The sequence below is a fragment of the Bos indicus x Bos taurus genome, chromosome 21, assembly GCF_003369695.1.
Source record: "Bos indicus x Bos taurus breed Angus x Brahman F1 hybrid chromosome 21, Bos_hybrid_MaternalHap_v2.0, whole genome shotgun sequence".
Taxonomy (NCBI): Eukaryota; Metazoa; Chordata; class Mammalia; order Artiodactyla; family Bovidae; genus Bos; species Bos indicus x Bos taurus.
In genome coordinates, this window is record NC_040096.1 from 60133339 (window position 1) to 60161298 (window position 27960).

Genomic DNA, 27960 nt, shown 5'->3' on the forward strand with positions numbered 1-27960 from the left:
TCAGAGAGTGTGAGAGGCCTAGAGTCGGGGACCAGAGCTGGCAGGAGGGAACCGTCAGGGAGTGAGTCATGGGAGGGAAAGAGGCCCAGGGAAGCTGGAAGACGCGACCGTGTGAGAAAGAGGTGTTGTATTTCCAGGGTCGCTGAGCAGTTAGGACTCTTTAATTACAAAAGAAATGGTGAGAAATCCCTGCAGCTACCACCTTAGTCACGTGATCCAAGTCAGCATCTGCAGTCCTGAGGTGGGTGTATCGAAATCGCACTCTCCCAGTAAGATACACTAAAAACACGGCATCGCTTCTAGAACACTCTTTCCAGAAATTCACAACAAGGAAACACCCCAGAAACCCCAAACCTGAGGGACATTCTATAAAATATCTGGCCTGTACTAGAGAAGGTCAAGGTCAAGGAAAACCAAGGACTGGTCTCGGGAGAGGAAACTAAAGAAGTGCGATGACTGAATGTAATGTGTGATCTCAGACCGGATCCTGGACTCAGGGGAAAGGGCTATGAGAGACTGAATGGTACATCCCCACAGAGGGATGTTATTCAGTGGAAAAAGGAAAGGAACTATTAGCCGCAAAAAGACACGGAGGAAACTCAAGTGCATATTGCTGAATGAAAGAAGTAACAAGGTCAGTGGTTGCTAGGGGCTCTGGGGAAGGGCAGAGGCGTAAAGAGGAAATTCTGGGGAGACGCCTAAGGCGGTGACACTCGTCTGCAATGTCACTACGCACTTGTCAAAACCCATAGGATACACAACCCAAACAGTGCACCCTAATGTCAACTAGGAACTCCAGTTAATAATGATGATTTTTTCTTTAATTTTTTAATTTATTTGGCTGCACCAGATCTTAGCTGCACCATGGGGAACCTAGTTCCCTGACCAGGGACCAAACCTCTGCACTGGGAGTGCAGAGTCTTAGCCACTGGACCTCAAGGGAAGTCCCAATAATGATGATTTTTAAAACATCATAACAGGGACTTCCCTAGTGGTCCAGTGGTTAAGAATCCACCTTCCAGTGCAGGGGATTTGGGTTCAATCCCTGGTCAGGAAACTAAGATCCCACATGCCAGGGGGCAACCAATAAGCCTGTGCACCCCAACTACTGAGCTTGAGCACCTCAACTAGAGGGAAGCCTGTGCACTGCAACTGACACCCAACAAAGACGTAAACAAATTGTTGTTGTTCAGTCACTGTGTTGTGTCCGACTCTTTGTGACCCCAGGGACTGCAGCACGCCAGGCTTCCCTGTCCTTCAGTATCTCCCGGAGATTGCCCAAACTGGTATCCATTGAGTAGGTGATGCCATCCAACCATCTCATGCTCTGTCGTCCCCTTCTCCTCCAGCCCACCTTCCATCTTTCCCAGCATCAGGGTCTTTTCTAATGAGTCAGCTCTTCGCATGAGGTGGCCAAAGTACTGGAGCTTCAGCTTCAGCATCAGTCCTCCCAACGAATATTCAGGGTTGACTCCCTTTAGGATTGACTGGTTTGATCTCCTTGCTGTCCAAGGGCTCTCAAGAGTCTTCTCCAGCATAAATAAATATATTTTTTAAAAAATAACAATACTGTAGCTATTGTGAGAGAAAGTTATTGCCTAACATGGAAAAAACCTAGTGGTTGCTTTCCTGGATTCGGTATTACAATATTCCATCTGCTCTACCGGGCTCATTGTGAGGAGCACTATTATTTTATATACCACTAAGTGGAGAATCCCAGGGATGGGGGAGCCTGGTGGGCTGCTGGCTATGGGGTCGCACAGAGTCGGACACAACTGAAGCGACTTAGCAGCAGCAGCAGAAGCAAGAAAGAAAAAACCCACCGGTGAAGATGGAGCATCTGATTGGAGACCCCACATAAGGCGGGGGCACCGCAGGGTTGCACCTTCAGGGCCAGGGAAACCGAGGGCTAATCTCCCCCACACTGAAACAGGAAACAAGGAAATCCTAGGTCTTATCCTGGCACCCGGAAAGGGCGAGAAACAAAACTCTGCCCTGAGAACTTGAACCGGAGGCCGGAGCTCCCAGAGCTGGGTCGTCGGCACAGTCGGTGTGGTCCAAAGGAAAACAAAACAAAATACAGCCCGTGGGACGTCCTTGGTGGTCCAGTGGTTAAGACGCCCCGCTGCCGTTGCAGGGGGCGGGGGTGCCATCTCTGGTTGGGGAACTGAGATTCCACATGCTGCACGGCGCAGCCAAAAAAAACCTCCAAAATCCAACCCTCACGCAGAGATTTTAATTTAAAGAAAGCTTAGGTGGAGAGTGTTCTGGGTGGCAGAGGAAGGCAAATTCCAGTTCTTACTGGACCGTAATAGGAAAGGCTTCCCTGGTGGCTCAGATGGTAAAGAACCCACTTGCAATGCGGAAGACCCAGTTCGATCCCTAGGTCAGGAAGGTCCCTTGACCCACTCCAGTACTCTTGCCTGGAGAATGCCATGGACAGAGGAGCCTGGTGGGCTACAGTCCACGGGGTCACAAAGACTCGGACACGACTGAGTGACTAACAGTGGCAACTCCAAAGATGTGAAAACGTGGGAAAACCATGAGTCTTAAAATCTGTGAAATACGGGCAAGTGGAGAAAATGTCGCTGTCCGGTCTCTCCCATCTGGACCCACCTCCCAGAGTCCACAGCACGGCATGCTTAGTGGCATCTGCCCTCCACGCCTGCACATGGGCCTGCTTAGTTCACCCCGGTAAACGCAAACACTGGCGCATCCGCTCCTCAACTCGAAGGCTCCCTCAGGTAGGACCGCTCCCCTGCACCAAGGCAGGAATTCAGTTGACTCACAGCCCAGTCACAACTCAAAAAGCAATTGACCTTTCATGTGTCTGAAAGCTGCAGGCAGACATATCCGGTGGCACGAAGCTGGCAAGTGCGTAGGCAGCTGCAAGTTTAATAAATCTTAATTATTCTGTTTATATAAACAAGCAGGCTGAAGCCACTGACGTAGCTGGAGCTTTCAGTGGCTTGGGGTGTGGAGAGAAAAAAAAAGTGTGGAGGGCCGACGGCTCATAAATAATTAGCTTTGGAGCAGGTTTTTTTTTCCCCCTTCCCTTTGGACTAAAAATAATATATGAAATGTTTTTAAGTTGGCAAGATTACAAGACCAGAAGACAGTGTCTAGTTTCTACCTGTCAGACCTGCGTGCATCTGTGCACACCTGCACATGTGTGCATACCCTCACACACGCGTATGCACACCCCACCCGGCAAACAACGTGAGAACCGCACCAAGGGGAGGATTCCACCCCCACCCCCATCGATCTCCACTCCCAGAAGGGGCATTAGCCGTCTTCCGTCTGAAAGAGAAGCAGAACATTGTCTGCTAGCATCCAGGTCCTCATGTACGAAGCAATTCAGAAACTTCTGGTTTATAAGAACTTAGTTCTGAGGACCTGCATTTCATTCATTGGAAGACCATGGTTAAGAGCCTTGCGAAGGGGAACACACACTAATGGTGGATCCCGGATGCAAATCGAGAACATAAAGCAACGGTTCTCCAAGTCTGGCCCCTGCGAGGGCAGCAGCAGCATCACCTGGGACCTTGCTGGAAACGCAGATCCTCGGGGCACCCCAGACCTGATGCATCAGAAACTCTGGGGGTGGAACCCAGAAATCTGTGCTTAAACAAGCTGTGATATAAAGGGGCCCCAGATGGCCTCTGAATATTGGCCTCTGGGGTTGTTTGCTTCTTCACAGGGAGCTGAGACCCAAGAGCTCAAAAGCCAGCCAGCACCAAACTCAAAACTTTCACACATCCGTTTGATTTTAAATGTAGCCAAATAAGCACATTTGGGGGCCATTTAGAGCCTGCCTGCTTTGCATATCCCACAAAATGGAGTCCAACATCTGCCAGCTATCAGATCAGATCAGATCAGTCGCTCAGTCGTGTCAGACTCTTTGCGACCCCATGAATCGCAGCACACCAGGCCTCCCTGTCCATCACCAACTCCTGGATTTCACTCAGACTCACGTCCATTGAGTCAGTGATGCCATCCAGCCATCTCATCCTCTGTCGTCCCCTTCTCCTCCTGCCCCCAATCCCTCCCAGCATCAGAGTCTTTTCCAATGAGTCAACTCTTTGCATGAGGTGGCCAAAGTACTGGACTTTCAGCTTTAGCGTCATTCCTTCCAAAGAAATCCCAGGGCTGATCTCCTTCAGAATGGACTGGTTGGCTCTCCTTGCAGTCCAAGGGACTCTCAAGAGTCTTCGCCAACACCACAGTTCAAAAGCATCAATTCTTCGGCGCTCAGCCTTCTTCACAGTCCAACTCTCACATCCATACATGACCACAGGAAAAATCATAGCCTTGACTAGATGAACCTTTGTTGGCAAAGTAATGTCTCTGCTTTTGAATATGCTATCTAGGTTGGTCATAACTTCCCTTCCAAGGAGTAAGCGTCTTTTAATTTCATGGCTGCAGTCACCATCTGTAGTGATTTTGGAGCCCAGAAAAATAAAGTCTGACACTGTTTCCACTGTTTCCCCATCTATTTCCCATGAAGTGGTGGGACTGGATGCCATGATCTTCGTTTTCTGAATGTTGAGCTTTAAGCCAACTTTTTCACTCTCCACTTTCACTTTCATCAAGAGGCTTTTGAGTTCCTCTTCACTTTCTGCCATAAGGGTGGTGTCATCTGCATATCTGAGGTTATTGATATTTCTCCCGGCAATCTTGATTCCAGCTTGTGTTTCTTCCAGCCCAGCATTTCTCATGATGTACTCTGCATATAAGTTAAATAAGCAGGGTGACAATATACAGCCTTGACGAACTCCTTTTCCTATTTGGAACCAGTCTGTTGTTCCATGTCCAGTTCTAACTGTTGCTTCCTGACGATAGATAAGATCAACCCTGCATCTGCGGCTTCCCTGGTGGTCCAGGGATAAAAGAACCCGCCTGCCAATGCAGGATACACAGGTTCGATTCCTGATTGGGGAAGATCCCATGTGCCGCTGGGCAACTAAGCCCATGCACCACCACTACTGAGCCTGTGTGCCCTAGAGTCTGTACTTTGCAACAAGAAAAGCCCCTGCAATGAGAAGCCTGCACACAGCAACTAGAGAGTAGTCTGCACAGTAATGAAGACCTAGCATAGCCAAAAATAAATAAATAAAATTATTTTAAAAAAAACAAACACACCTGTAGCTGTAAAGACCACAAGCCACTGCTGTACTCGGACATTCCCTGGCCAGAAACGTGCTATTGTGCTGGGCAACACCAGCTGTGGGGAGAGCCTTTCTCCCATTCCCCTCTCCACCCCGCCCATCCCGCTGGCATGCACAGCCTACCCTGGCAGGCCTTTCTCTGGTAATCTACCCCAGGTACTTGCATCAGTGCTTGGTACAAAGTCAGAGCTCAGCAAACATCTGTGAAGTGAGTCAGTGACCGAGGAGACAGCCAATGAACACAGAGCTGTGAACACTCCATATGAACCCGGTGACAGGCTGCCAGGGACAGGAGCCTGCCCTGGAGGGCTGGTGTCAGCCAGCCAATCAAGCCCCGACTCAGAAACACCAGGGGACCCAGAAACAACTCCCCCTGAACTCTGGCCTGGGAGCTCCTTAGACGGGGGCTCCCAACCAGAGCGGGACTTAAAGGGCAGGGGCTGGAGGCAGCCTGGCACCTGGCCCTGGGCCCTCAGGTGCCACCAGGCTCACAGGCTGGGCTGTGTGGAGGCCCAGTCTTCCTGATGCACTCCCCTACTTCACGAGAAGCCCTTTGCTCTTCTAGGGGAAACTGGGCTTCAGGCTCTCCTCTCAAGAAAGAACAACAGTTCACATGATCTTCAAAATTCATTCATGAAGTCAATAAAGTCAGCGTTGACAGTTCCATTTTACAGATAGGGAAAGAAAGTCCCCGGAGTCAAAGCAACTTGCCCAAGGCCACAAAACTGGGGGACGCCAGGCCCAGAGCACAGCGTTGGTCTGGTGACTGCCCCGTCCAGTCCTGGGGACACACACGATACTGCAGATGGAGACATGAACACCAGCTGGAGACCAAGACGTCTGGGTGGGCAGAGCCCCTGGGAACACAGACTTGATGGCCCTAGAGATCTCGAGGCCCCAGGGCTCTCGGGAGCAGAGCACGCCGGAGGCTTATGTCATCATGAGCCAGTGCTCAGCAGGACAACAAGCTCGCTCTTAGAGGGCTTCCCTCGTAGTCCAGGGGATAAGAAACGGTGCCAATGCAGGGGACATGGGTTCCATTCCTCGTCCGGGAAGATCCCACGTGCTGCAGAGCAACTAAGCCCACGCACCCCAACTACAGAGCCTACGCGCTGTGAGTCCTGAAGCCCAGGCACCTAGAGTCCATCTGGAACAAGAGACGCCACTGCAATGAGAAGCCCACACACCGCCACTCGAAAGCAGCCCCCGCCTGCCGCAACTAGAGAAAGCCCACACACAGCAACCAAGACCCAGTGCGTCCGAAAGCTCTCAAATACAATCTCAAACCGGAACTCCTTCAAAGCAAGCCTGCTCCCAGAAAAGGTGGTGCCAGGGACGCCGATGTACACTGGACCTTTCCACAAGTGGGGAGAGCCGCAGGCCCAGGGATGCCTTCTCCAAGGCACCGTGTGGAAGGGCAAGAGTGGGCTTAGCGTCTGAGGCAGAGACCGCTCAGGAGCCGTGTGCCTCCAGCGAACACGTCACTGAAGTCTTGCCATTCCTTGCTTCATTCATGCCTAGGGTGGTGGTAATGATGCCTGTTGGATGTCTGGGGGACGGTGACGTGAAACGCCCTAGGCACGATCTGGCACAGTTCCTGGCACAGAGTGGATGGTCAACACGCAGCATTTATAGTAACAATCATTATTCCTCATTATTTCTGTAAGTACAGCTCTTACTGCCATGGCTCTGGCCAGCAAGCCCCCAGGGAGAGGCTCTGAGCACTTCTCAGAGGCTGGCAGTTGGAGACACTGGTTGGTCGAACATGACTGGCACAGCCCCCTTCCTCTTTCAGTCCCCATGGACCCCAGATGCTCGTCCACTACTCAGGCGGCCGCGAGGTCCAATGCCCTGGAGTGGCCCAGGTCTCCGTGGGCCGGCCCGATTTACGCCTGTTGTCACAGCATAATCACAAACAGTGTCCTTGCTCACACCCCCGCGTCCTGTCTCAGCTGAGTACACACTGTGCGTCCTGCAGAACAAGGACCCCCCGGGACCACCACAGGGCAGCCCAGAACCGAGTCTCCAGGAGCCTTTCTCATGGAACCTTCCAGAAAGCCCAGGGGTCCTGCCCCAGCATCCCAGGCCCACCAACCCTCCAGATGCCCTGCCCTCTACCCGTGTGGAGCAGACGGCAGACACCGTACCTTTCGGAATCCAGTCGGCTCCCCTAGAGGACTCTGCGTCTGTTATTTTAGGGAAGGAGAGGAAAAGGGGAAAGGAAAAAAAAAAAGAAGTTAAGTGAGTGAAACTTAAATCCCAGCAGAGCCTGTAATGGAATATTCATTTTGTCAGGGGAATGTTTCTTTAAAACTTCTGGTCATCTGGACAGGCTGAACCAGCAGGTGATTCAATTTAATGAGCTTTTTAACGCACTTGGGGCCCAGGTGGGATCCTGTCTGGGAAGGCCTGGGCCAAGGCCACGGGCGCACGGACCTGGCTGGGGCTGGGCTGACACCTAGTGGCTGACGCGGCTGCTTTCAGGGCCGGCAGAGCTGGAGCCCCAAAGCTTGGAGTCTGGGGTCGGCAGGCTTAAAGGGCCCTCAGTGGCCATCCCAACCACTCTTTCCTTGGACTAACCTCCATGCCTCAGTTTCCCTATCAGTTCTCAGGGGATAATAACAGTACCTCCTTTATAGGGCTGTAATGAAGATATAGATATATTCCTAATGGAATATAGATAGCATATTCAAAAGCAGAGACATTACTTTGCCAACAAAGGTCCGTCTAGTCAAGGCTATGGTTTTTCCTGTGGTCACGTATGGATGTGAGAGTTGGACTGTGAAGAAGGCTGAGTGCCAGAGAATTGATGCTTTTGAACTGTGGTGTTGGAGAAGACTCTTGAGAGGCCCTTGGACTGCAAGGAGAGCCAACCAGTCCATTCTGAAGGAGATCAGCCCTGGGATTTCTTTGGAAGGAATGATGCTAAAGCTGAAAGTCCAGTACTTTGGCCACCTCATGCAAAGAGTTGGCTCATTGGAAAAGACTCTGATGATGGGAGGGATTGGGGGCAGGAGGAGAAGGGGACTACAGAGGATGAGATTGCTGGATGGCATCACTGACTCGATGAACGTGAGTCTGAGTGAACTCCGGGAGTTGGTGATGGACAGGGAGGCCTGGCGTGCTGCGACTCATGGGGTCACAAAGAGTTGGATACAACTGAGCGACTGAACTGAACTGAAATGAACTGAACTGAATGAGGATATAGCATTTAATAAAGGCTACTACTAGTCTAGGTGTTATTGTTTTGTGTGAGACGGTGGGCCCCTAGGGGGCTTCCCAGGTGGCACTAGTGGCAAAGAACCCACCTGCCAATGCAGGAGACATAAGAGACGTGGGTTCAATCCCCGGGTTGGGAACACTCCCTGGAGATGGGCATGGCAACCCACTCCAGTATCCTTGCCTGGAGAATCCCATGGACAGAGGAGCCTGGTGGGCTACAGTCCACGGGGTTGCAAAGAGTTGGACACTAGTGAAGCGACAGCATGCACGGGGTCCCCCAGGGGGAGGTGCTTCCTCAATGTCACAAGCAGGTCAGTGGAGGAGGCGGCCTAGATCCCAGGGGTCCTGGCCCCAACTCCAGTGTTCCCTGTGTGATGCCTCCATCAAGGTGTGTTTGATGCTGGCTCTGTCCCTGGCTATCCGGGTGAACTCGGGTGAGTTTTTAACTCCTCATAGCCTCATCCCCCTTCTGGCAATTGGAGATGCAATCAATCTGGTGGACGGCTGCTGTGAGCACTGAACTGGGATGATGTACACAGAGGTTTCAGGCTGGTAGAGCAAAGCTGTCGTTCTTGGAACTCAGCCTCACTGGGCGGCAGAATGGCCAAATGACAAATTGCACGTCAAGTGCCTAGGACCCACGAGTCTCCATCACCTCTCCCTGAATGACCCCCTCGGTCCGGTCTGTTGAGGTATGGGGTGGAGTGGATGCAGACTGAGCTATGTCTCCCCGGGGCCTGGGACCTGTGCAGCCTTAGCACCTACCAGCAGGTGGCTGGAGTCCTTGAGCTTGGACTTGTACAGCATCCATCGGTAGCGTAGATCCTCTAGCTCGTCCGAGGACTCGCTGGCTGGCCTGAGACGAAGGAGGTTTTCGAAGAGATGCTGACCTTCTGGTATTCGAGCCTCCAGTTCCTAGAGGGAAAAGACAGGGTCACGTGCACCTTCCAAATGGCTGAGGAGGCCCCACCTCGTTGGTAAGGAGGAGCCAATCAAGTTCCATTTGCGGGGGCAGCCAACAGAACACATAAAGAGAGAATCTCATTGTGCAAATAAATGGAAGCCAAGGCCAGGAATTGCATTCAGTGTTGCAGAATGGACTTCTGCCTGAAAGAGGAGCTGCCGTGCTGACGTCCATGGTCACTTCTAGCTCTGGCATTCGATTATAAGTACGACATAGATTTACACTATGTATGACTAGGGAAAGCGAAAGTCGCTCAGTCACTTCCGACACTGTGACTCCATGGACTGTAGCCCGCCCGGCTGCTCTGTCCATGGAATTCTCCAGGCCAGAATACTGAAGTGGGTAGCTGTTCCCTTCTCCAGGGGATCTTCCCAACCCAGGAATCAAACCCAGATCTCCTGCATTGCAGGCAGATTCTTTACCCACTGAGCCACCAGGGAAGCCCTCTGGCATTCTAGAACCAAGTTCTCCAGAGGGCTTGACATAAGAGTTATCATCATTATAAAAGCTACCATTGTTCATCGACAGAGGAATGGATAGAGAAGATATGGTACATACATACGATGTAATATGACTCAGTCATTAAAAATTATGAAATAATGTCATTTGTAGCAACATGGATGGAAGCAGAGATTGACATACTGAGCGAAGTCAGTCAGACAGAGAAGGAGAAATACCATATGACTTCCCTTATGTGTGGAATCTAAAAAAAGAAATGAGTCAAAAGAACTTACAAAACAGAGAGAGACTCACAGACTTGAAGAACAAACTTGGTGCTAGGGGGAAGGATAAGGGGAAGGGATAATTCGGGAATTTGGGATAGACATACACGCACTGCTATATTTAAAATGGATAATCCACAAGGACCTCCTGTACAGCACATGGAGCTCTGCTCAGTGTAATGTGGCCGCCTGGATGGGAGGGGAGTTTCGGGGAGATGGATACATGTGTATGTATGGCTGAGTCTCTTCCTGTTTACCTGAAACTACCACAACATTGTTAATCAGCTAAACCCCAATATAAAATTAAAATTGGTTTGTTTGTTTTTTATAAAAAGCTACCATTATTGAATATGTCTTTCTATTGGCATTTTCAATCCTGGCAGAGTGAGGTTGGGACAGGGCAGATTTTTCTATCAGAATACAGTACTGTGTCCCTGCCCCGGATGGCATCTTTTATCCTCAGGACTTCTGGGAGGTAGTGCCATGTGAGGATACGATCTGGGTTCTAAGTTCAAGAGCCTGAGTTTAAATTCTGGCTTGGCATCCAGTATCTGTCCCATCCCACCAGCTGCATGATACAGGCACACAGCTTAGCTTCTCAGAGCCCTCGAGAGTGCGGACTCTACAAGAACAAAGACGCGTAACCCGGGGAACTGCAAGTCATCTCTGATACGCCTGGGGCTGGGTGGTGGTGGCAGGGGATGAGAGGAGTGGCTGAATATGAGGTAGGAGGTAGACAGGGAGAGCTAGGTAGCTGGGACCAAAGCTCCCACTGAGGACAAAACGTTAAAAACATTCTTAAGGCATCAGTGGACAGGGAGGCCTGGCGTGCAGCAGTCCATGGGTCACAAAGAGTCGGACACGACTGAGCGACTGAACTGAACTGAATTGAACTGAAGGCATCAAAGAGTTAACAACAACAACAAAAAGAGTGAGGCAAGACATGCGAAAGGTTAAGATGCAGAGAAGTAAGCCCAGTGCTCAGACCTCCTCTTGCACTTAGGATATTTGTTAATCTGGAAAAAACAGTTGTGAAACAGATCTATGCTTCTGGCAGCCTTGCAGGATTCAGGAGACAGAAGTCAAAGTCTGCGCCCTACAGAAGTGGAGACTCTGAAAAACTGCTGCCTTTAGCAGAAGCCCCTAAAGGTGAATAGGAAGTAAACCCACACCTTATTTGGATTTGCAGGCCAGTGCCAAGTCATCTCAGGAGTCCAGAGAGCTTCAAGTTTTGAAATTGGATTCAGTGGTTCTAGATTGATAAAAGCCCCCACTGGCCTGGCTATTGCAAACAAAATCCTCTTTGAAGGAAAGATTATTCTTAATCTCAAATTATTCTCGCACCTATTTGTCAAACACAATATCCAGCACACAATCGAAGCAGTCACACACAGATATAAGACTCCGAGAAGAGGCGGAAACTGGGACTTCCCTGGAGGTCCAGTGGTTAAGAATGTGCCTGACAATGCGGGGGAAGTAGGCTCTATCCCTAGTCCAGGAAGGTCCCACATGCCCTGGACCAGCTCAGCCCGTATGGCACAGCTACTGAGCCCGAGCTCTAGGGCCCATGTGATTCACCTACTGAACCCACTTGCTACACCTTCTGAGGCCCATGTGCTTAGAGCCTTGTTCTGCAACAAGAGAAGCCACCTCAGTGAGGAGCCCTCACCCCACAGCTAAGAGCAGCCTCTACTCACCGTAACTAGAGAGAGCCCAGCCACAGCAACAAAGTCCCAGTGCAGCCAAATGCAAATAAAATTAATGAATTAATGAGGAAGAGGCAGAGACAATACACAACAGAAACAGTCTTGACTTGAGATACCGAAATTATCAGACACACTTGCTAAACCAACTTTGTTTACTGTGTTGAAAGAATTAAAAGACAAACTGAAAATTTTCAGCAAGGCCCCAAAAGCTGTGAAAAGTGGCAAAGCAGATTTTAAAAAGCACCAAGGAGAATTTCTAGGAATAATAAATGAAATATTAAAAGCTAAGAACTTAATAAACATGTGAAATAGCAAATGAGATACAGCTAAAGAGAGGATTAGTCAAGTGGAAGATGAGTTAGAAAAAAGTATTCAGAAAGTAATATAAAAAAGCAAAAGGATGAAAAAGTACACAAGACACAGTGAAACACTTAGTGAGAAGAAAGCGCATATGTTTAAAAGGCATCTCAGAAGGTGAGGAAATAGGGGAAAAGGCAGAGGCCATATTTTGAGAGATAATGTTGCAGAATTTTCCAGAAAGATCCCAGGCCACAGATTCAAGAATCCAGATGAATCTCAAGCAAGAAAAATAAAAATAAAACCAAACTCTAAGGTATTAAGGTAAATTTCAGAAAAAATTAGGAAAAAGAGAGGTAGATTGGGGTCTGATTGAGAAAGGCTGTGGATGATAAACTTGGGAAGTTGAACTCTATCCTAAAAAGTTTTCATTACTGGGACAAGGTCATCTTTAGGATTCTGAAGGGTCACTCTGGCTACAGAATGAGTCATTACTGAGATGGGAACCCAAAAAGAATGAGGGAGGCCAGCTTGGAGGCTACTGTCAAGGTCAAGATAAAAAATGATAAATGTCTAGATGAAGACAGTGGTAGTGAGGGGAAACAGAAACAACGAACCCAAGAGGTGGAATCAAGAAGGACTTGGTGACTAATTCGACGTGGGAGTGGAGGAGAGAGATTTGTGGTAGAAGGACTGTCTTTCTACCCCCCTGCTATATCCATGCCCTTTGCAATATGGTCTTGCAATATGGTCTTCCCATCAAGAAGTGAAATCTGTTTTCTCTCTCCCTGAATCTGAGCTGGCATTGTGACTTTCTTTGTCCAACAGAATGCAGGAGAAGTGATGTGCCAGTTCCTAGCCTTGGCCTGAAAAGGCCTGCATGTTCCCACTCACTCTCTCAGACCTGCCCCTGCTCTGGGAAGTCCGGGCTATCCCATAGGAGGATAAGAGATGTGTGGTCCATCCCACGCTCATCTAGAATAGCCCACCAACCTCCAGTAGTATAGCCACCCTGCTGGTCTATAAATCAGGGAGCCCAGCCAAGATCAGAAGCATTGCCCAGCGGACCTCAGAGTAAACTGCCAATCTTCAGAATCGTGAGTTAAACAAACAGCTGTTCTTTTAAGCTACAAACTGTTGGAATGGCTTGTTACATAGCAAGAGTGAACTGATTAGAAGAGTTGTGATTAGTGGTGATATTTTCCAAGTTGGGCAATACAGCAGGAGGCTTGAATGAATGGATGGATGGTTTTCCCATAATACTGGAAGCAAAAACATTTTTAAACTATTATTTACGACTTCCCTGGTGGTACAGTAGATAAGAAACCACCTGCCAATGCAGGGGACACAGGTTCGATCCCTGGTCTGGGAAGATTCCACATGGTGCGGAGCAACTAAGCCTGTGAGCCACAACAACTGAGCTCGAGTGCTGCAACCACTGAAGCCTGCACACCTAGAGCCCCCGCTCCACAAGAGAGACCACCGCAATGAGAAGCCCGGGCACAGCAACTGGAGAGCAGCCCTCACTCGCTGCAGATGGAGAAGGCCCACGCACAGCCGTAAATAAATAATCTTAAAAATATATATATTATTTATACATAAGCCATAACAGCTCATAAGCTAGGTGTGTGCTCTTTTTTTTTTTTTTTTTTGGTGAGAACTCTCTGGCAGCGAACACATCTTTGGGGGGCAAATCCTCTGAAAAAATGGGCTGTTCCTTGGGCACAAACCTGTAGCTTTGTTGCTCTGGTCCTCAAGTCCTCGGCGGTGGCAGTTTTCATGGCAATGATCCTAACCAGCTTGGAATTTTCCTCCTGCAACCAGTCCTCAAAGTTCCTCAGGGACTGGGAATAATCCTCATGGCTGCCTCCTTGCCCCTGGAGCAGACCTGCCTGCAGGAAGGCACAGCATGGTCAAAGCATCAGAATTTCTGAAAGCAGCCCGCTGGCCGTGTATCCTGGGAATTCCATCCAAGCAGAGGGTGGGGGATGAGGATGCCCAGAGGGAGATAAGAGGCACCTGGGGGGCGAGGGGATGAGGAAAGCATCTCTACTCAATGTAGACATGATTAGGGACCAAGAACATTCCTCATTGCCACCTCTTTGGTCTCCTGAAGGCTTCCAGCATCACCCCTTATCAGGACATCTACAATGTGATCACCTTCTGCCACTTTTGTCCCTCTTCAAGTTAGGTGGCCAGAGTGATCTGTCTAAGATGCAAGTCCAGGGACTTCCCTGGCGGTCCAGTGGTTAAGAATCCACCTGTCAATTCAGGGGATCCAGGTTCGATCGCTAGTCTGGGAACTCAGATCACATACGCCGCAGGGCAACTAAGTCATGAACCACACCTACTAGAGCCTCTGCTCTACAGCCCGCAAGCTACAACTACTGAACCCACATGCTACAACCACTGAAGCCCGCATGCCCTGGAGCCTGTGCTCTGCAACAAGAGAAGCTGCCTCAGTGTGAAACCCGTGCCCTGCAGCGAAGAGTTGCCCCTGCTTGCCACAACTAGAGAAAGCCCGTGCATGGCAATGAAGAGCCCATGCACTGCAACAAAGACCCAGTGAAGACGACAATTAGAAAACAAAAGTAAAAATAATAAATAAATAAAACACAAGTCCTCTCAGTCACAGCATCACTTACACAGCTGAGTGGCTTCTCATACTCAATGCGGCCGGAGAGCCTCAATTCTGGCCCTGCCTGGCTCTGCGGCTCATGAGGCCTGCCCCATCGTCTGAGCCAGGGCCCACAGACATCCAGCACCCGGCGCTAGTGCCATCTCCCTCGGGTCCCTGCGTGCACAGTCTCGTCTGCATGGAACACACTCCGTTCTGCCTCTCCTTGACTCCCACTCAGCTGTGAGGAGCCCTGGACATCTCATTTCCATCTCTCCGGGGAGGGCTTCGCTACCCCAAGTCCTTCACTCTGCAGCTGGCTGCTGTGGCCCCTGGGTCTTCTGCCTCCATGAACCACGTGTTCTGTAAACCCTTATTCTATTGCTTTGCGGTTCCTGCTTCCCTGCTTCTCAAAATGTGCTCCAAAGCCTAGCAGGCTTAGCATCTCCTGGAAGCTTGTAGAAATGCAGGGTGAGGAGTCCCAGTCCAGACCTACTGAATCAGAATCTGCATTTTGGTACGATCTGGATGCACATGACAATCTGAAAAGCTCTGTGCTGGATGCTACGTTCTCTGAGGGTTGAATGTATCTCTGTTTTATTTACAGCTGTGTCCCAGCTCCAAACACAGTTCTCAGAACACAGAAAGACTCAGTAAGAGCTTTCTGGATGGGGAAATGCAAGAAGGAAGGGAAGAATGAATGAATTAGTGTACTGTCTTTGCAGAACAAGGGATGAATTTCTTCTCACTGTGGTTCTGTTTTTTAAAGCCTGTCAAGGAGAGAAATGGATGATATGATATAGTGAGGTTCGTTCTTTTTACAAAATGTAGTTTGTGTGTGTTGTGTGTTAGTTGTTCAGTCGTGTCCAATTCTTTGCGACCCCACAGACTGGAGCCCGCCAGGCTCCTCTAGTCCATGGGATTCTCCAGGCAAGAATATTAGAGTGGGTTACCATTCCCTTCTCTAGGGAGTCTTTCCAACCTAGGGATCAAACTCGGGTCTTCTGCAGTGCAGGCAGATTGTTTACCATCTGAGCCATCAGGGCACCAAAAACACCTATCTTGAGTACTTTTAGTTTGCAGTCTAGTGCTGCTAGGAAGCTTCACACTCTGACACTCTCTTCCCTGCAAGGGAAGCAGTCGGATTTTTTGAGGGTGAGGGCCTGCCTGCCCTGGAGATGCCCAGGACCTTCCTCAGTGCAGACACTGGGTCTGGGGTCCCAGAGTCCCTCTGCCCAGTGGCACAGGGCACTCTTGTGTCACCACTGGGCAGACTCACCCAAGACAGGACAGGGCCCAGTCCTGAGCTGAGCATGTGGCCCCAGATGGGGAGGGGGCTTTGCTGGTGACACCTTCCCACCATCAACTGACTCGGATCTGGGCCCTCCTCAGAAGCCCATGAGATGGACTTACCTGACGGCGATGCCGGGAAGTAAGATCCGTGGGGAGGATGAGAAACCCAGTCTTTGGGATGTTGTTGGTGAAAATCATTTTCTTCCCTGAATCCACTTCTGTCATCCTCTGCAGCTGCCGGTTTCTGGTGAGGCTGAGAAGTCAAATCCGCCCAGTCAACGTGATGACAAGATAGGGACTTCCCAGATCACAGGAGAAGTAACAGAACTGGGGAGGGAGGTGACTTCTGGTCCTAACAAGCCCATGCCTGTCCTTCAGGTTGGTCAGAAGCTCCCCAGGGCACCTGCATTTCCAGTTCCCTGCTCAAGACTCATGTAACTGTCATCAAGGGGCATATATCTATCGATGCAGGTGAGGCCCCAGCCAGCAGGGGCTGGAGGCTAAGCTGGGACGCTTCCCTGCTCTTACTGCCTCTACTTAGAATTGCCTGGGGATACCCGGAGGCGCCTGGCACCACGCCTGGCACACAGCAGAACCCCAGCCATCTGTTCTAAGAACACGGCTGAGCTCTCCCTACTGGGAAGGAGGGTTTTCCGAGACCAGGCTCCAACCCAGGAGGCCCTCTCACCTCAGCAGGCTCTCCTCCAGCTGCCTCAAGGCCCTCCATGACTCGGTCAGCTCCTCCAGCTCCCCCTGGACCAGAGCAGCTCCCTCCAGAGAAGACGCCTCCATCACCAGCCGGCCAAGCGCTTCCATCTCAAGCAGCTGGGCTTCCTTCTCCGGGAATTCAGCCAGCAGTCTCTAAAGGAGACACACACACACACAGAGTTAAGTCCTGGGGTGGTGTCTGCTCCCTGGTATGAGAGTACCGTTCACCACCCTCTGCCCCCGAACCTGCCTTTGGGATGCAGGGGAGAGAATAAGCACCTCTGTCGGGAGAGTCATCTTACCTCAACCTCAGTCTCCTGGGACTGGGCGTCCCATGGGCCCGTGTCCCCACGATGAGCCTCCAGCTTCTGTGTGATCACAGAGATCCAATGCCGCAGCTTCAGCAGCTCGTGGTTGAAGGTGCAGTGTTCCCGCAGGCTCTGCTGGCGTCCTTCCAGGAGGTCCTGTGGAACAGCCCCAGGGGAACCCGGCTGAAACCCTCAGCTACCCCACCCTGCAGGACCCTCAGCCCTGCCAGAACCCCAGGGTGAGATGGTTTCCAGGGCTCCCCACCCATGAGAGGTTGATGTTTTCTGCACAGTGCAAGAAATTGACCCCAGAAAGACCAAGTCTGTTTTAAAGTGCCTCTAAGCCTGTTCTGCTTTCATGGGAAGTATCAAGTCTGGGTGAGGGTGTGGGCGATGGGTGCTCTCATCCACCACCAGTGTGGGGTGTAAACTGGTACAACCACTTGGGAAGACCATCAGTCGGTGCCTACTAAAGCCGAACACAGGCATCTGTGCGGCACAACCACTTCACCCCTGCATGTAGCACAACAGGCGCGAACGGCACTTTGCGGCTGAAGAGAGCGGGTGTATTCTGGTCGCCGCCTGTGTCTTTGGCCATCTAGAAGCACTTACTTTATTGAAAAGCATTATTTTATTTTTTCATATAGTTGAATAGGAAATCAACCCTGACTATTCACTGGGAGGACTGATGCCGAAGCTGAAGCTCCAGTACTTTGGCCACCTGATGTGAAGAGCTGACTCGTTGGAAAAGACCCTGATGCTGGGAAAGGTTGAGGGCAGGAGGAGAAGGAGGCAACAGAGGATGAGATGGTTGGATGGCATCACTGACTTAATAGACATGAGTTTGAGCAAACTCCAGGAGATAGTGGAGGATAGGGTAGCCCGCATGCTGCAGTCCATGGGGTCGCAAAGAGTTGACTACAACTGAGTAACTGAGCGGCTGAACAACAACAATAATTGATTTACAATGTTTCAGGTGTACAGCAATGTGATTTTGTTAAATTTCTATCAATATAAATATGTATACATCTATACAGATGTCTGTATATATACATTTACTTTTTCAGAGTCTTTTTCCATTATAGGTTATTATTAAGATATTACGGAGAAGGCAATGGCACCCCATTACAGTACTCTTGCCTGGAAAACCCCATGGACAGAGGAGCCTGGTAGGCTGCAGTCCATGGGGTCGCTAAGAGTCAGACATGACTGATTGACTTCACTTTCACTCTTCACTTTCATGCATTGGAGAAGGACATGGCAACCCACTCCAGTGTTCTTGCCTGGAGAATCACAGGGACGGGGGAGCCCGATGGGCTGCCGTCTATGGGGTCGCACAGAGTCAGACAAGACTGAAGAGACTTAGCAGCAGCAGCAGCAGCATTAAGATATTATTTTCTTATAATTTGCTTTTATTTCTCTTTTTGATGATAGAAAAAGCATTATATTAAATTTGTAAATCATGTGGGTAATTTGTACTATCTATGAATTTCAAGATTGCAAAGACGATGCCAGAAATACTTGTTATTAAAATAGGACACACAGGGTTCGGAAGGGTGAGAAATCCTGCCTTAAACTAAACACTTTCCTGAGCTGTGGATGCCTGAGAGCTGGCTTTGCACACCTGGGGCTCTTGTTACAAATGCAGACCCAGGACTTCACTTGAATCAGTGTTGTCAGGGTAGGGCTGGGACAGACATTTCAGCTTGTGCTCAGGACAGTTTTGAAGGAGCCATCTCACTCTCCAGACCACCTTGGGGTCCCACCGTTAAAGGGACATCAGTCCAGCACAGACACAAGAAGGATCCGGGTGGCCACTAGAGGGCGCCGCAGACAGAGCTCACGGCCACCGGGACCCAACTTGCAACCTGGCATGATGAACGCAGCAAACACGACGGGGGCTCCTGCGTGGGTGCGGCCTGCTCCGTGCTCTGGTCTCCTGGCATGTGCGGAATTGTATGTTTCATTTGTGGATGCGTATGTTTGACATGTGGAATCGTATGTTTAACTTGTTGCTGACTCATTGTGCATCTACCCACCGGCACTTAAACCCCAGGAAGGCGGGGGGCTCGCTGTCCTGCTGTCCTGCTCCTCCATCCTCAGGACCCAGCATCCTGCCTGGCATACAGGAGGCGCTCAATCATGAACGAATGAGGAAGGGATGAAAGGAAGGGAGAAAGAAAAAGAAGGGTTGGAAGGAACGACGGAAGAAAAGAGGGAGAAAGTCCTTAGGAGGGGCGGACAGATTCCAGGGACCTGGCCTCTGTTAACACAGACCCTCTGCTGGCCCCTTACCTCCAGAGACCTCTGCAGGGCCTGGTGGGCAGCGGAAAGCTGGTCCATTTTGTGCTGGTGGTTAGGGTTCCCCTGGAAGAGGGGCCTCATGGCCTCCACCTGAGACCCCAGGTCCATCCCCTCCTCCTGCAGCCCCTGCAGTAGAGGAAGGAATGAGTGGAGCATCCTTTCTCCTTCTTCTCATGGAAGCTGATCAGGGTGGGGACCCTGAATGCAAAAGACTGGGAGAGTTCAGGGATGCTAGGAGTCCCCAACTCCATCGGCCACACCGTATGGCTGTCTGATGGGCCCACTCTTAGGACTGGTGAGAATTTTAAAAATGAGATGAAAATATTCTGCGACACCATGAAAATAAACTGCTAAAGACCAGAAGGCATCGCTGGGGAACAGACTCATATCTGGACTCCTACTTGACGACCATCTCTTCTTACGGAGAATCGCATCTTAGCTTTAGTTTTAAAGCCCCCAAATGCATCCTTTTTAATACCTTCCAAAGAACACTCCCAGTTTTGTAAGAGCTGCGCCTGGGTTTTAAAAAGATAACTGTTGTTTCACGTGCATTTTAAAAACCAGCCAGCTCCTCACCCAGCCAACAATGATTAGTGATCAGCCTACCTACAGTCCCTGTGTTTTAAAATATTTATTCTTAATCCTCAAATCACTTATTTAACTGAAGGCCTCTGGCCTCATTAGGAACAGTTAGCAAAGCAACTTTAGAAGCAAATATTCATGTTAGACTTTAGGACCACAGAGTAAGCAAAAAACTTCTCATTTTGTTGGGCTCAAGTATCAGTCATTTGGAGGCAGGCCAGGAACCATCAGGCATACCAGCAGAAACTCAGCTGAGATGAAAGGTCAGATCTCAGGGGCCAGAGAGGGATCACAGTCTCTGGCTTGGGCTGACTGCCGCTTGGCTGGCCGCTATGACTGCAAGGGGGCTGCTCCGGCACAGCTGAACATCTGAGTGGAGGTGACTCGGGTCAGACTCTTACCTGCAACCTCAGAAGCTGGGCCTGTTTCTCAGGAAGGTCCCGCCGAAGCCCATTCTCAGCTTGGACCCGGATTTGGAGGTCTGAGAGCTTTTTCTGCAAAGGCTCGAAAGTCGCCCCGAAATCTTTGTGCTGAGCAAGTAAGCTCTGCGGAGACACAACAGGCAGCACACAGCTCAGCCTTCCCCTCGGTCTCCCTGTGGCACAGCCTGACACTCACAGACGGGCTGCTTTTTCTCCAGTCTTCTCCTGTCCGGCTCCTACTCACTCAGGAACCACCCCTTCCAGGAAGCCTTCCTGGAGTCCTTGAGAGGATCTGATGCCCCTCTGTGAGGATCGTTGTGTAATCACCTAACAATTGTTCTGCTTCTAGAATAGGTGCTGGCAAACTGCATCTCCTATCACATACCCCAAGTCCCACCAGAGGCCAGTGCTTGTAAATAAGGTTGTATTGACATGCAATCAAGCCCATTCATTTACAGTTGATTTCTTGCTACACCAGCAGAGTTCAGAAGCTGCAACAGAGATCACAGGCCTTGCAGACCCTAAAATGTATGCTAAATGTCTGCTCCGTTGAATAAGTCAGACCATGGATGTGGGGCTTTTCGCAGGTGCCTGGCCTCTGGTCAGTGTCCTAGAGATATCGCTTTGTCACTATCATCATTCTCAGATGCTTAGCAAATAATTGTTACCTAAAAGGAGAAACTGTCCGACACTTTGGCCACCTGATGCAAAGAGCCGACTCACTGGAAAAGACCCTGATGCTGGGAAAGATTGAGGGCAGGAAACAGGATGAGATGGTGGGATGGCACCACTGACTCAATGGACGTCAGTTTGAGCAAGCTCCAGGTGTTGGTGAAGGACAGGGAAGCCTGGTGTGCTGCAGTCCATGGGGTTGCAAGAGTCAGACACAACTGAGCAACTTAACAACAATAACAACAAAAATAGCTTCCAGCTCTCTGCTGCTTTAAAGTTTACAAGTGTTTTTCTCTGCATCTTCCCATCTAACTGCCCCCCAGATCTCTGCAGAAGACAATTTGATTTGATGAGTATAGAATGGGATTTGGGGGCAGAGGCAGGAGGCAGACAAATGAGAAGGATCCCACCATAATCCTACCCAGATGATATAGATGAGGGCTCTGAGGTTGTATGGAACAAAGGATATGCCCAGGGCCACGCGGTGGTGAGTGGCAGGGCTGGGGTCAGGATACAGGGCTGTGCCTGCAGGAGGGCTGAGCGGAGGGCCAAGATGGGACTCACCTGCAGTTTGCTCTTCCTCTGCAGAAGGCGGTTGTGCAGCAAGTCTCTGTCCCTCACGGAAGTCGCCACCTCCTCCAGCAGGGCTGTGGCTCTCTCCTGGCCGAAGATGCTGCCCAGCAGGTCTTTCTTCAGCTGCAGCATCGTCAGCTGCTCCTTCAAGCGGGAGCTCTCCGTCAAGGCCGCCTGGGGGAGACAAGGCTTCCATGAAGGGGAGAGCTGGATGAAGCTGGGGCAGGAACTCACCTGGTCGGGCTGCACCTGCCTGGGAGGCTGGGCCTCTCTGCTGGTGGCCGAGGGAGCGGTGAATGCAAGGAGAAACAGGCAGGCGGGAAGGTGGCGGGAGGCCCTGAATGTCAGGGTCAGTCTGAGTCCCTTCTCACCCCCTACATCCATCTTGTTACCAAATCCCGAGCAAGAAGGCTGCCTCCTGTGAGTGTCAGAAATCTGTCTCCTCTCCATTGGCTGCCACTGACCGTGGTGCACTCTCAGCCTTGCTCACTGGGACCCCTGCAGCTCCTGACCATCTGCTGCCTCCCAGTTGCCCCCCAGATCGACTCTGCACCTTGCAGCCAAACCCAAACTGAACCAGTCTGATCCTCTACTCAATGATTCTCCATCACCGACAACAGAGGGCCATCCCCAAGTTGGCGTGTGGGACATTTTGAATACCAGACCACCTCACCTGTCTCCTGAGAAACCTGAATGTGGGTCAAGAAGCAACAGTCAGAACTTTACATGGAACAAACGACTGGTTCAAAACTGGGAAAGGAGTATGTCAAAGCTTTAGATTGTCACCCCGTTTATTTAACTTATATGCAGAGTACACCATGTGAAATCCTGGGCTAGATGGATCACAAGCTGGAATCAAGATTTCCAGGAGAAATGTCAACCACCTCAGATATGCAGATGATACCGTTCTAATGGCAGAAAGTGAGGACAAACTGAAGCGCTCCTTGATGAGAGTGAAAACACTGACTTAAAACTCAATGTTCCAAAAACTAAAATGGCATCTGGCCCCATCACTTCATGGCAAATAGAAGGGGAAAAAGTGGAAGCAGTGATAGATTTTCTCTTGGGCTCCAAAATCACTGTGGATGGTGACTGCAACCATGAACTTAAAAGACATTTGCTCCTTGGAAGAAAAGCTATTACAAACTTGGACAGCATATTAAAAAGCAGAGACATCACCTTGCCGACAGAAGTCCATATGGTCAAAGCTATGGTTTTTCCAGGAGTCATGTATGGATGTGAGAGCTGGACCATAAAGAAGGCTGAGTGCCAAAGAACTGCTGTCAAATTGTGGTGTTAGAGAAGACTCTTGAGAGTCCCTCAGACAGAAAGGAGATCAAACCAGTCAGTCCTAAAGGAAATCAACCCTGATTATTCATTGGAAGAACTGACGCTGAAGTTGAAGCTCCAATACTTTAGCCACCTGATGTGGAGCTGACTCATTGGAAAAGACCCTGATGCTGAGAAAGATTGAAGGCAGGAGGAGAAGAGAGTGACAGAGGATGAGATGGTTAGATGGCATCGCTGAGACAATAGACATAAGTTTGAGCAAACTCCGGGAGATAGTGAAGGACAGGGAAGCCTGGAGTGCTGTAGTCCATGGGGTTGCAAAGAGTCGGACACAATTTAGCAACTGAACAACAAGCAAAGGGCCTAGGGGAGCATGATCAGAGGGAATTCAGGAAGGCCTTCCAGAGGAGGTGGCATCTCAGTGGGGTCGTGATGTGCAGGAGCTCATGGGGCAGAGAGAGGACCAACAGGGAACTCCGCAGCCTCGTGTAACGGGCAGCCAGCTCCCATGCAGACAGCCTGAACTCTGCACAGCCCAGGCCCCACCTCCTCCAGGAAGCCTGCCCTGGTCACATTCCCGCCTGACACTCACTCTTCCTGCCCCAAAGCCCTTTGCCCGACTTCAGGGTCCTGTTGATCAACCAGCTTTTGGGGGTAAACATGTCTTGCTTCTCTCAGCGAGGGCTCAGGAGCCTGGAGGCCAGGGGTTTTGTCTTCGCTGGCCAGAGTCCTTCCACTTGATATCTGATGATGTTACAGAGACAATGAGCTGATCATGGGGCTGGGAGAGGAAAAAGTAAGGCTGCAGCCCAGGTAGGTGACCTGCTGATGACGTGTATAGCTTGCGGTCAGCCACACAGAGGCCAAGCCTCTTGAGATAAGGGGCCACCTTCATTCCCTTTTTGCCAGACTCAGACACAATATCACAAGGGTGAAGAATTCAGGCTAGGGAGTTGCAATCATGAGTTTGGATGGCACACTGACTTGGCCACCCACTCCAGTATTCTGGCCTAGGAAATCCCATGGACAGAGAAGCCTGGAGGGCTACAGTCCCTGGGATCCCAAGAGTCAGACACGACTTAGTGACTAAACCACCACCACCATCACTGACGGGGAGAACCTGGGTAATTCCAAGCCTCAGTTTCCTCATCGGTAAATGACCAATAGGCACATCCCAGCTCATGGGGCTGTCATGAGGCTTAAATGCCTAAAAGGCACTTAACACAGTGCAGGACCCTCACTGAACTCACAAGAAAAGATAGATCTTCTCAACCATTATTATTTAACCAGCTGTTCTGGGTTGAATTGTGACCTTCAAAAGAGAAATGGTGGGGGAAAAAAAGATATGGTCAAGTCTCAACTCCACTACCTTAGAATGCAACCTTCTTTGGAGAGAGGGGCTTTACAGAGGAGTCAAGTTAAAATGAGGTCAGTGATTGGTGCCCTTACAGAAAGGGAAGACTTAGATCCAGATGCATGCAGAGGAAAGAGGTGGTGGAGATATTTAGGGGGAGGATAGTCACATGATGACAGGCGGAGATCAGAGTGCTGGACCTACAAGGCAATGAATGTCAGCAACTGGCAGGGAGCATCAGAAGTTAGAAGAGGCAAGGGAGGAGTTTCCCCTAGAACCACTGGAGACAGCAAGATCCTCTTGATGCGTCAGCTTTGGACTTCCAGCTTTCAGAACTTTAAGAGAATGAAGTTCTGTTGTTTTCTTTTTTTTTATAAAAGCACCACTTTTTGGTGCTTTGTTACAGCAGCCCTAGAGAACTAACACACCAGCCACGCCCAGGTTTTGGCTGGAGGTTTGCTTATCCACAGGGCTTCCCTGGTGGCTCAGACAGAAAAGAATATGCCTGCAAGGCAGGAGACCTGGGTTCCATCCCTGAATCAGGAAGATCCCCTAGAGAAGGGAATGACTACCCACTCCAGTACTCTTGCCTGGAGAATTTCATGGACAGAGGAGCTGGGAGGACTGCAATCCATGGGGTCACAAAGAGTCAGACACAATGGAGCAATTAACACTTTCACTTTCAATCCACAAGCCGCTCTGAGGCTAGATGCAGAAGCTGAGTTGAGAAAAGAGAGGGGTGGGACTTCCCCAGCAGTCCAGTGGTTGAGATTCTGCACTCCCAGTGCCAGGGGTATGGGTTTAATTCCTGGCTGGGGAACTAGGATCCCACATGCCGCATGGTGTGGCCAAAAAAGAGAGGGCTGGCAGCTCAAGCCCTGACCTGTGAAATCCTTTCTGCCCAGGCAGGCCAGTGGGCGTGATGCAAGACACACTGCTGCTGCTGCTAAGTCGCTTCAGTCGTGTCCGACTCCGTGCGACCCCAGAGACAGCAGCCCACCAGGCTCCCCCGTCCCTGGGATTCTCCAGGCAAGAACACTGGAGTGGGTTGCCATTTCCTTCTCCAATGCATGAAAGTGAAAAGTGAAAGTGAAGTCGCTCAGTTGTGTCTGACTCTTCTCGACCCCATGGACTGCAGCCCACCAGGCTCCTCCATCCATGAGATTTTCCAGGCAAGAGTACTGGAGTGGTGTGCCATTGCCTTCTCCGCAAGACACACTCCCAACCAGCAAACAGACTCCAAAGGTGAGTAAGTCAAAGTCCTGGCCCCACGTGTTCCAACCCACTGCTCAGTGAAAGTCCTGCCCTGGAGTCCTGGGTCCCACTCTAGAACGACAGGACCTCTCTCCTGCCTCAAGAAGGTCCCAGTTTGCTTTCTGCCCCAGTTGGAAGCACAGGAGGCAATATCCTGACACAGCAGGGAAAGCTAGACAGGCCTGGGTCAAAGCCAGCCCTGTCACTTAACGGCTGTGTTAACCTCAAGCAAGTGGCTCCTCAACAGTCAAATGATAAGAATCGTTCTGCTTGTTTCGCAAAGCTGTTTCCAGAAGCCAAAGTGAAAACAGGGCTGAGAATGTTAGCCAAGACTCTATAACCCACCATTCTGGCCCCAGCTCTGCTTCTCTTGAGCAGCAAGACTTTGAACACACTCTCTCACTTCTCCTTGGCCCAGATCCCTCATCAGTAAAATGAGGAGAATGGTAGCAATGGAAATAAAAATCAGTGTACATACATATTCAGTGTACATTCATTATGACAGTGAAAATTGCAAACAACCTCAACAATCGAATTATGGCTACTTTAAAAAATAAATAAAAGGGCATGCCCCCAAATGGAATATTCTGCATCCATTTAAAGTGAATTATTGAGCCATGCTATTGAACCATTTTACAGGATGCTGAGAAAAAGCTCAGATGTGTCAACTGAAAATACGAGGACAAACAGCCATATATCATGAGCCCAATACACCTGTGAGGATGCACACAGGCAGTGCTGGCAGCCACCCCAGGACCATGAAGGCAGATGCAGTTTAGAGCTGGAAAGAGCCTGGGTTCTGGAACATACCATTGAGCTATCAAGCCAGCTCTGGAACCACCAGAAAGTCAGGTTTTCTGCCCCTTGTCACATGCATCCCAATGGGTACACAGTAAAGATAACGGCCTGACATCCTCAGACTTCCAGCAGAGGACTGTCTGCAGCAGGGTCGGGAAGAGAACCGGCGTGGGCAGAGTCCTGGGGCCACACCAGGCACCAGGCTTCGCCTTTTCTCTAAGAATTGAGGGTGACTTTTGTCCCTGATAATTACAAGTGTGAACGTGGGACTTGCCAGACTGCTACAGTGAGCTCCACCCAGATACCCGGAGGACCGAGAGATATTTCTTTCCCTGCGGGGATGGCTGAAATGCCACATTTGGCTGGTGGTCTCCCCCAGGGGCACCCACCATCCCTCCCGACAGAACCAGGCTTACCTCGATCTGTGGCAGGAAGGTGTGGATGGAGGGCGGGTCTGGCAGGCTGGCGGTGACATCCAGGAGTCTCTGGGCCAGCTCCCTCCACAGCTGCAGGTCCTGGGGGTGCCGCTGGAAACGCTGCCACAGCTCCGTGGCCGCGGCGTTGCGCAGCCTGCTGCTCTTGGCCTTCATTCTGTGAGCACAGGAGAAGGGGCACCAAGAGAGAAGAGTGAGTCAGTCCAGGGGCCAGAGCTCCCCCCAGACTCCCAGAGCACCTCGCGTGTGCTGCTCCCAGGGCAGGCTCTTCCCTATTCCATAGGCTGCCATGGTGTCCAGGGGACCCTGAGGCCTAGGCTTTCCGGATACAAGTGCTCTGGAGGTAAGCCAGTCCTCCAACAGACATGCAGCCCAGCTTCCAGACTAGGGAAAGAAACAAGCCTCGAAGAGGAATTGTGGAGACCTCAGACTCAGACTGCCTGCCCCCAACAACTCACAAAAGCAAACAAAATCCCTTCTTGAGTAAGATGCCATTACACTGCTGCTGCTGCTGCTGCTAAGTCGCTTCAGTCGTGTCTGACTCTGTGCGACCCCAGAGACGGCAGCCCACCAGGCTCCTCCGTCCCTGGGACTCTCCAGGCAAGAACACTGGAGTGGGTTGCCATTTCCTTCTCCAATGCATGAAAGTGAAAAGCAAAAGGGAACACTAGGCCCAAATAATTCCTACAGATAATTTTTCAAATATAATGCCCATGGTGTAGCACAGGGAACTATATTCAATAACTTATAATAGTCTACGACGAAAAGAATCTGAAAAAGAATAGATATATATGTATAACTGAATCACTCTGCTGTACACCTGAAACTAACAAAATACTATAAACCAACTACACGTGCCATGCCTTGCTAAGCCGCTCAGTCGTGTCTGACTCTTTGCAACCCTATGGACTGTACTGCGCCAGGCTCTTCTATCCATGGAGTCTCCAGGCAAGAAAACTGAAGTGGGTTGCGGAACCCTCCTCCAGGGGATCTTTCTGACCCAGGGATCGAACCTGTATCTCCTGCATTGCAGGTGGATTCTTTCCCACTAGCACCACCTGGAAAGCCCATATGTATATCCATAGGTATATGTATATTATGTATATCCATATGTATATGTATATTATGTATATCCATATGTATACGTATATTATGTATATCCATATGTATATGTATATTATGTATATCCATATGTATATGTATATTATGTATATCCATATGTATATGTATATTATGTGTATCCATATGTATATGTATATTATGTATATCCAT

General features: G+C 50.2%; 1 protein-coding gene across 2 annotated transcripts in view; it reads right to left on the reverse strand.

Annotated features, from left to right (window-relative positions):
* Positions 1-27960, reverse strand: part of SYNE3 (spectrin repeat containing nuclear envelope family member 3) — a 106966-nt gene that overhangs the window by 9052 nt on the left and 69954 nt on the right. The window contains exons 8-17 of one of the 2 annotated variants that reach the window (XM_027520926.1): positions 26671-26845; positions 21550-21732; positions 20293-20436; positions 19301-19435; positions 17000-17161; positions 16678-16850; positions 16110-16242; positions 13810-13971; positions 9156-9305; positions 7316-7354 (exon numbers count right to left, since the gene is read on the reverse strand). In XM_027520926.1, coding sequence (XP_027376727.1) covers positions 7316-7354; positions 9156-9305; positions 13810-13971; positions 16110-16242; positions 16678-16850; positions 17000-17161; positions 19301-19435; positions 20293-20436; positions 21550-21732; positions 26671-26845 — 1456 coding nt within the window. The remainder of the gene's footprint in view (positions 1-7315; positions 7355-9155; positions 9306-13809; positions 13972-16109; positions 16243-16677; positions 16851-16999; positions 17162-19300; positions 19436-20292; positions 20437-21549; positions 21733-26670; positions 26846-27960) is intronic. The other variant, XM_027520927.1, reaches the window with a different exon arrangement.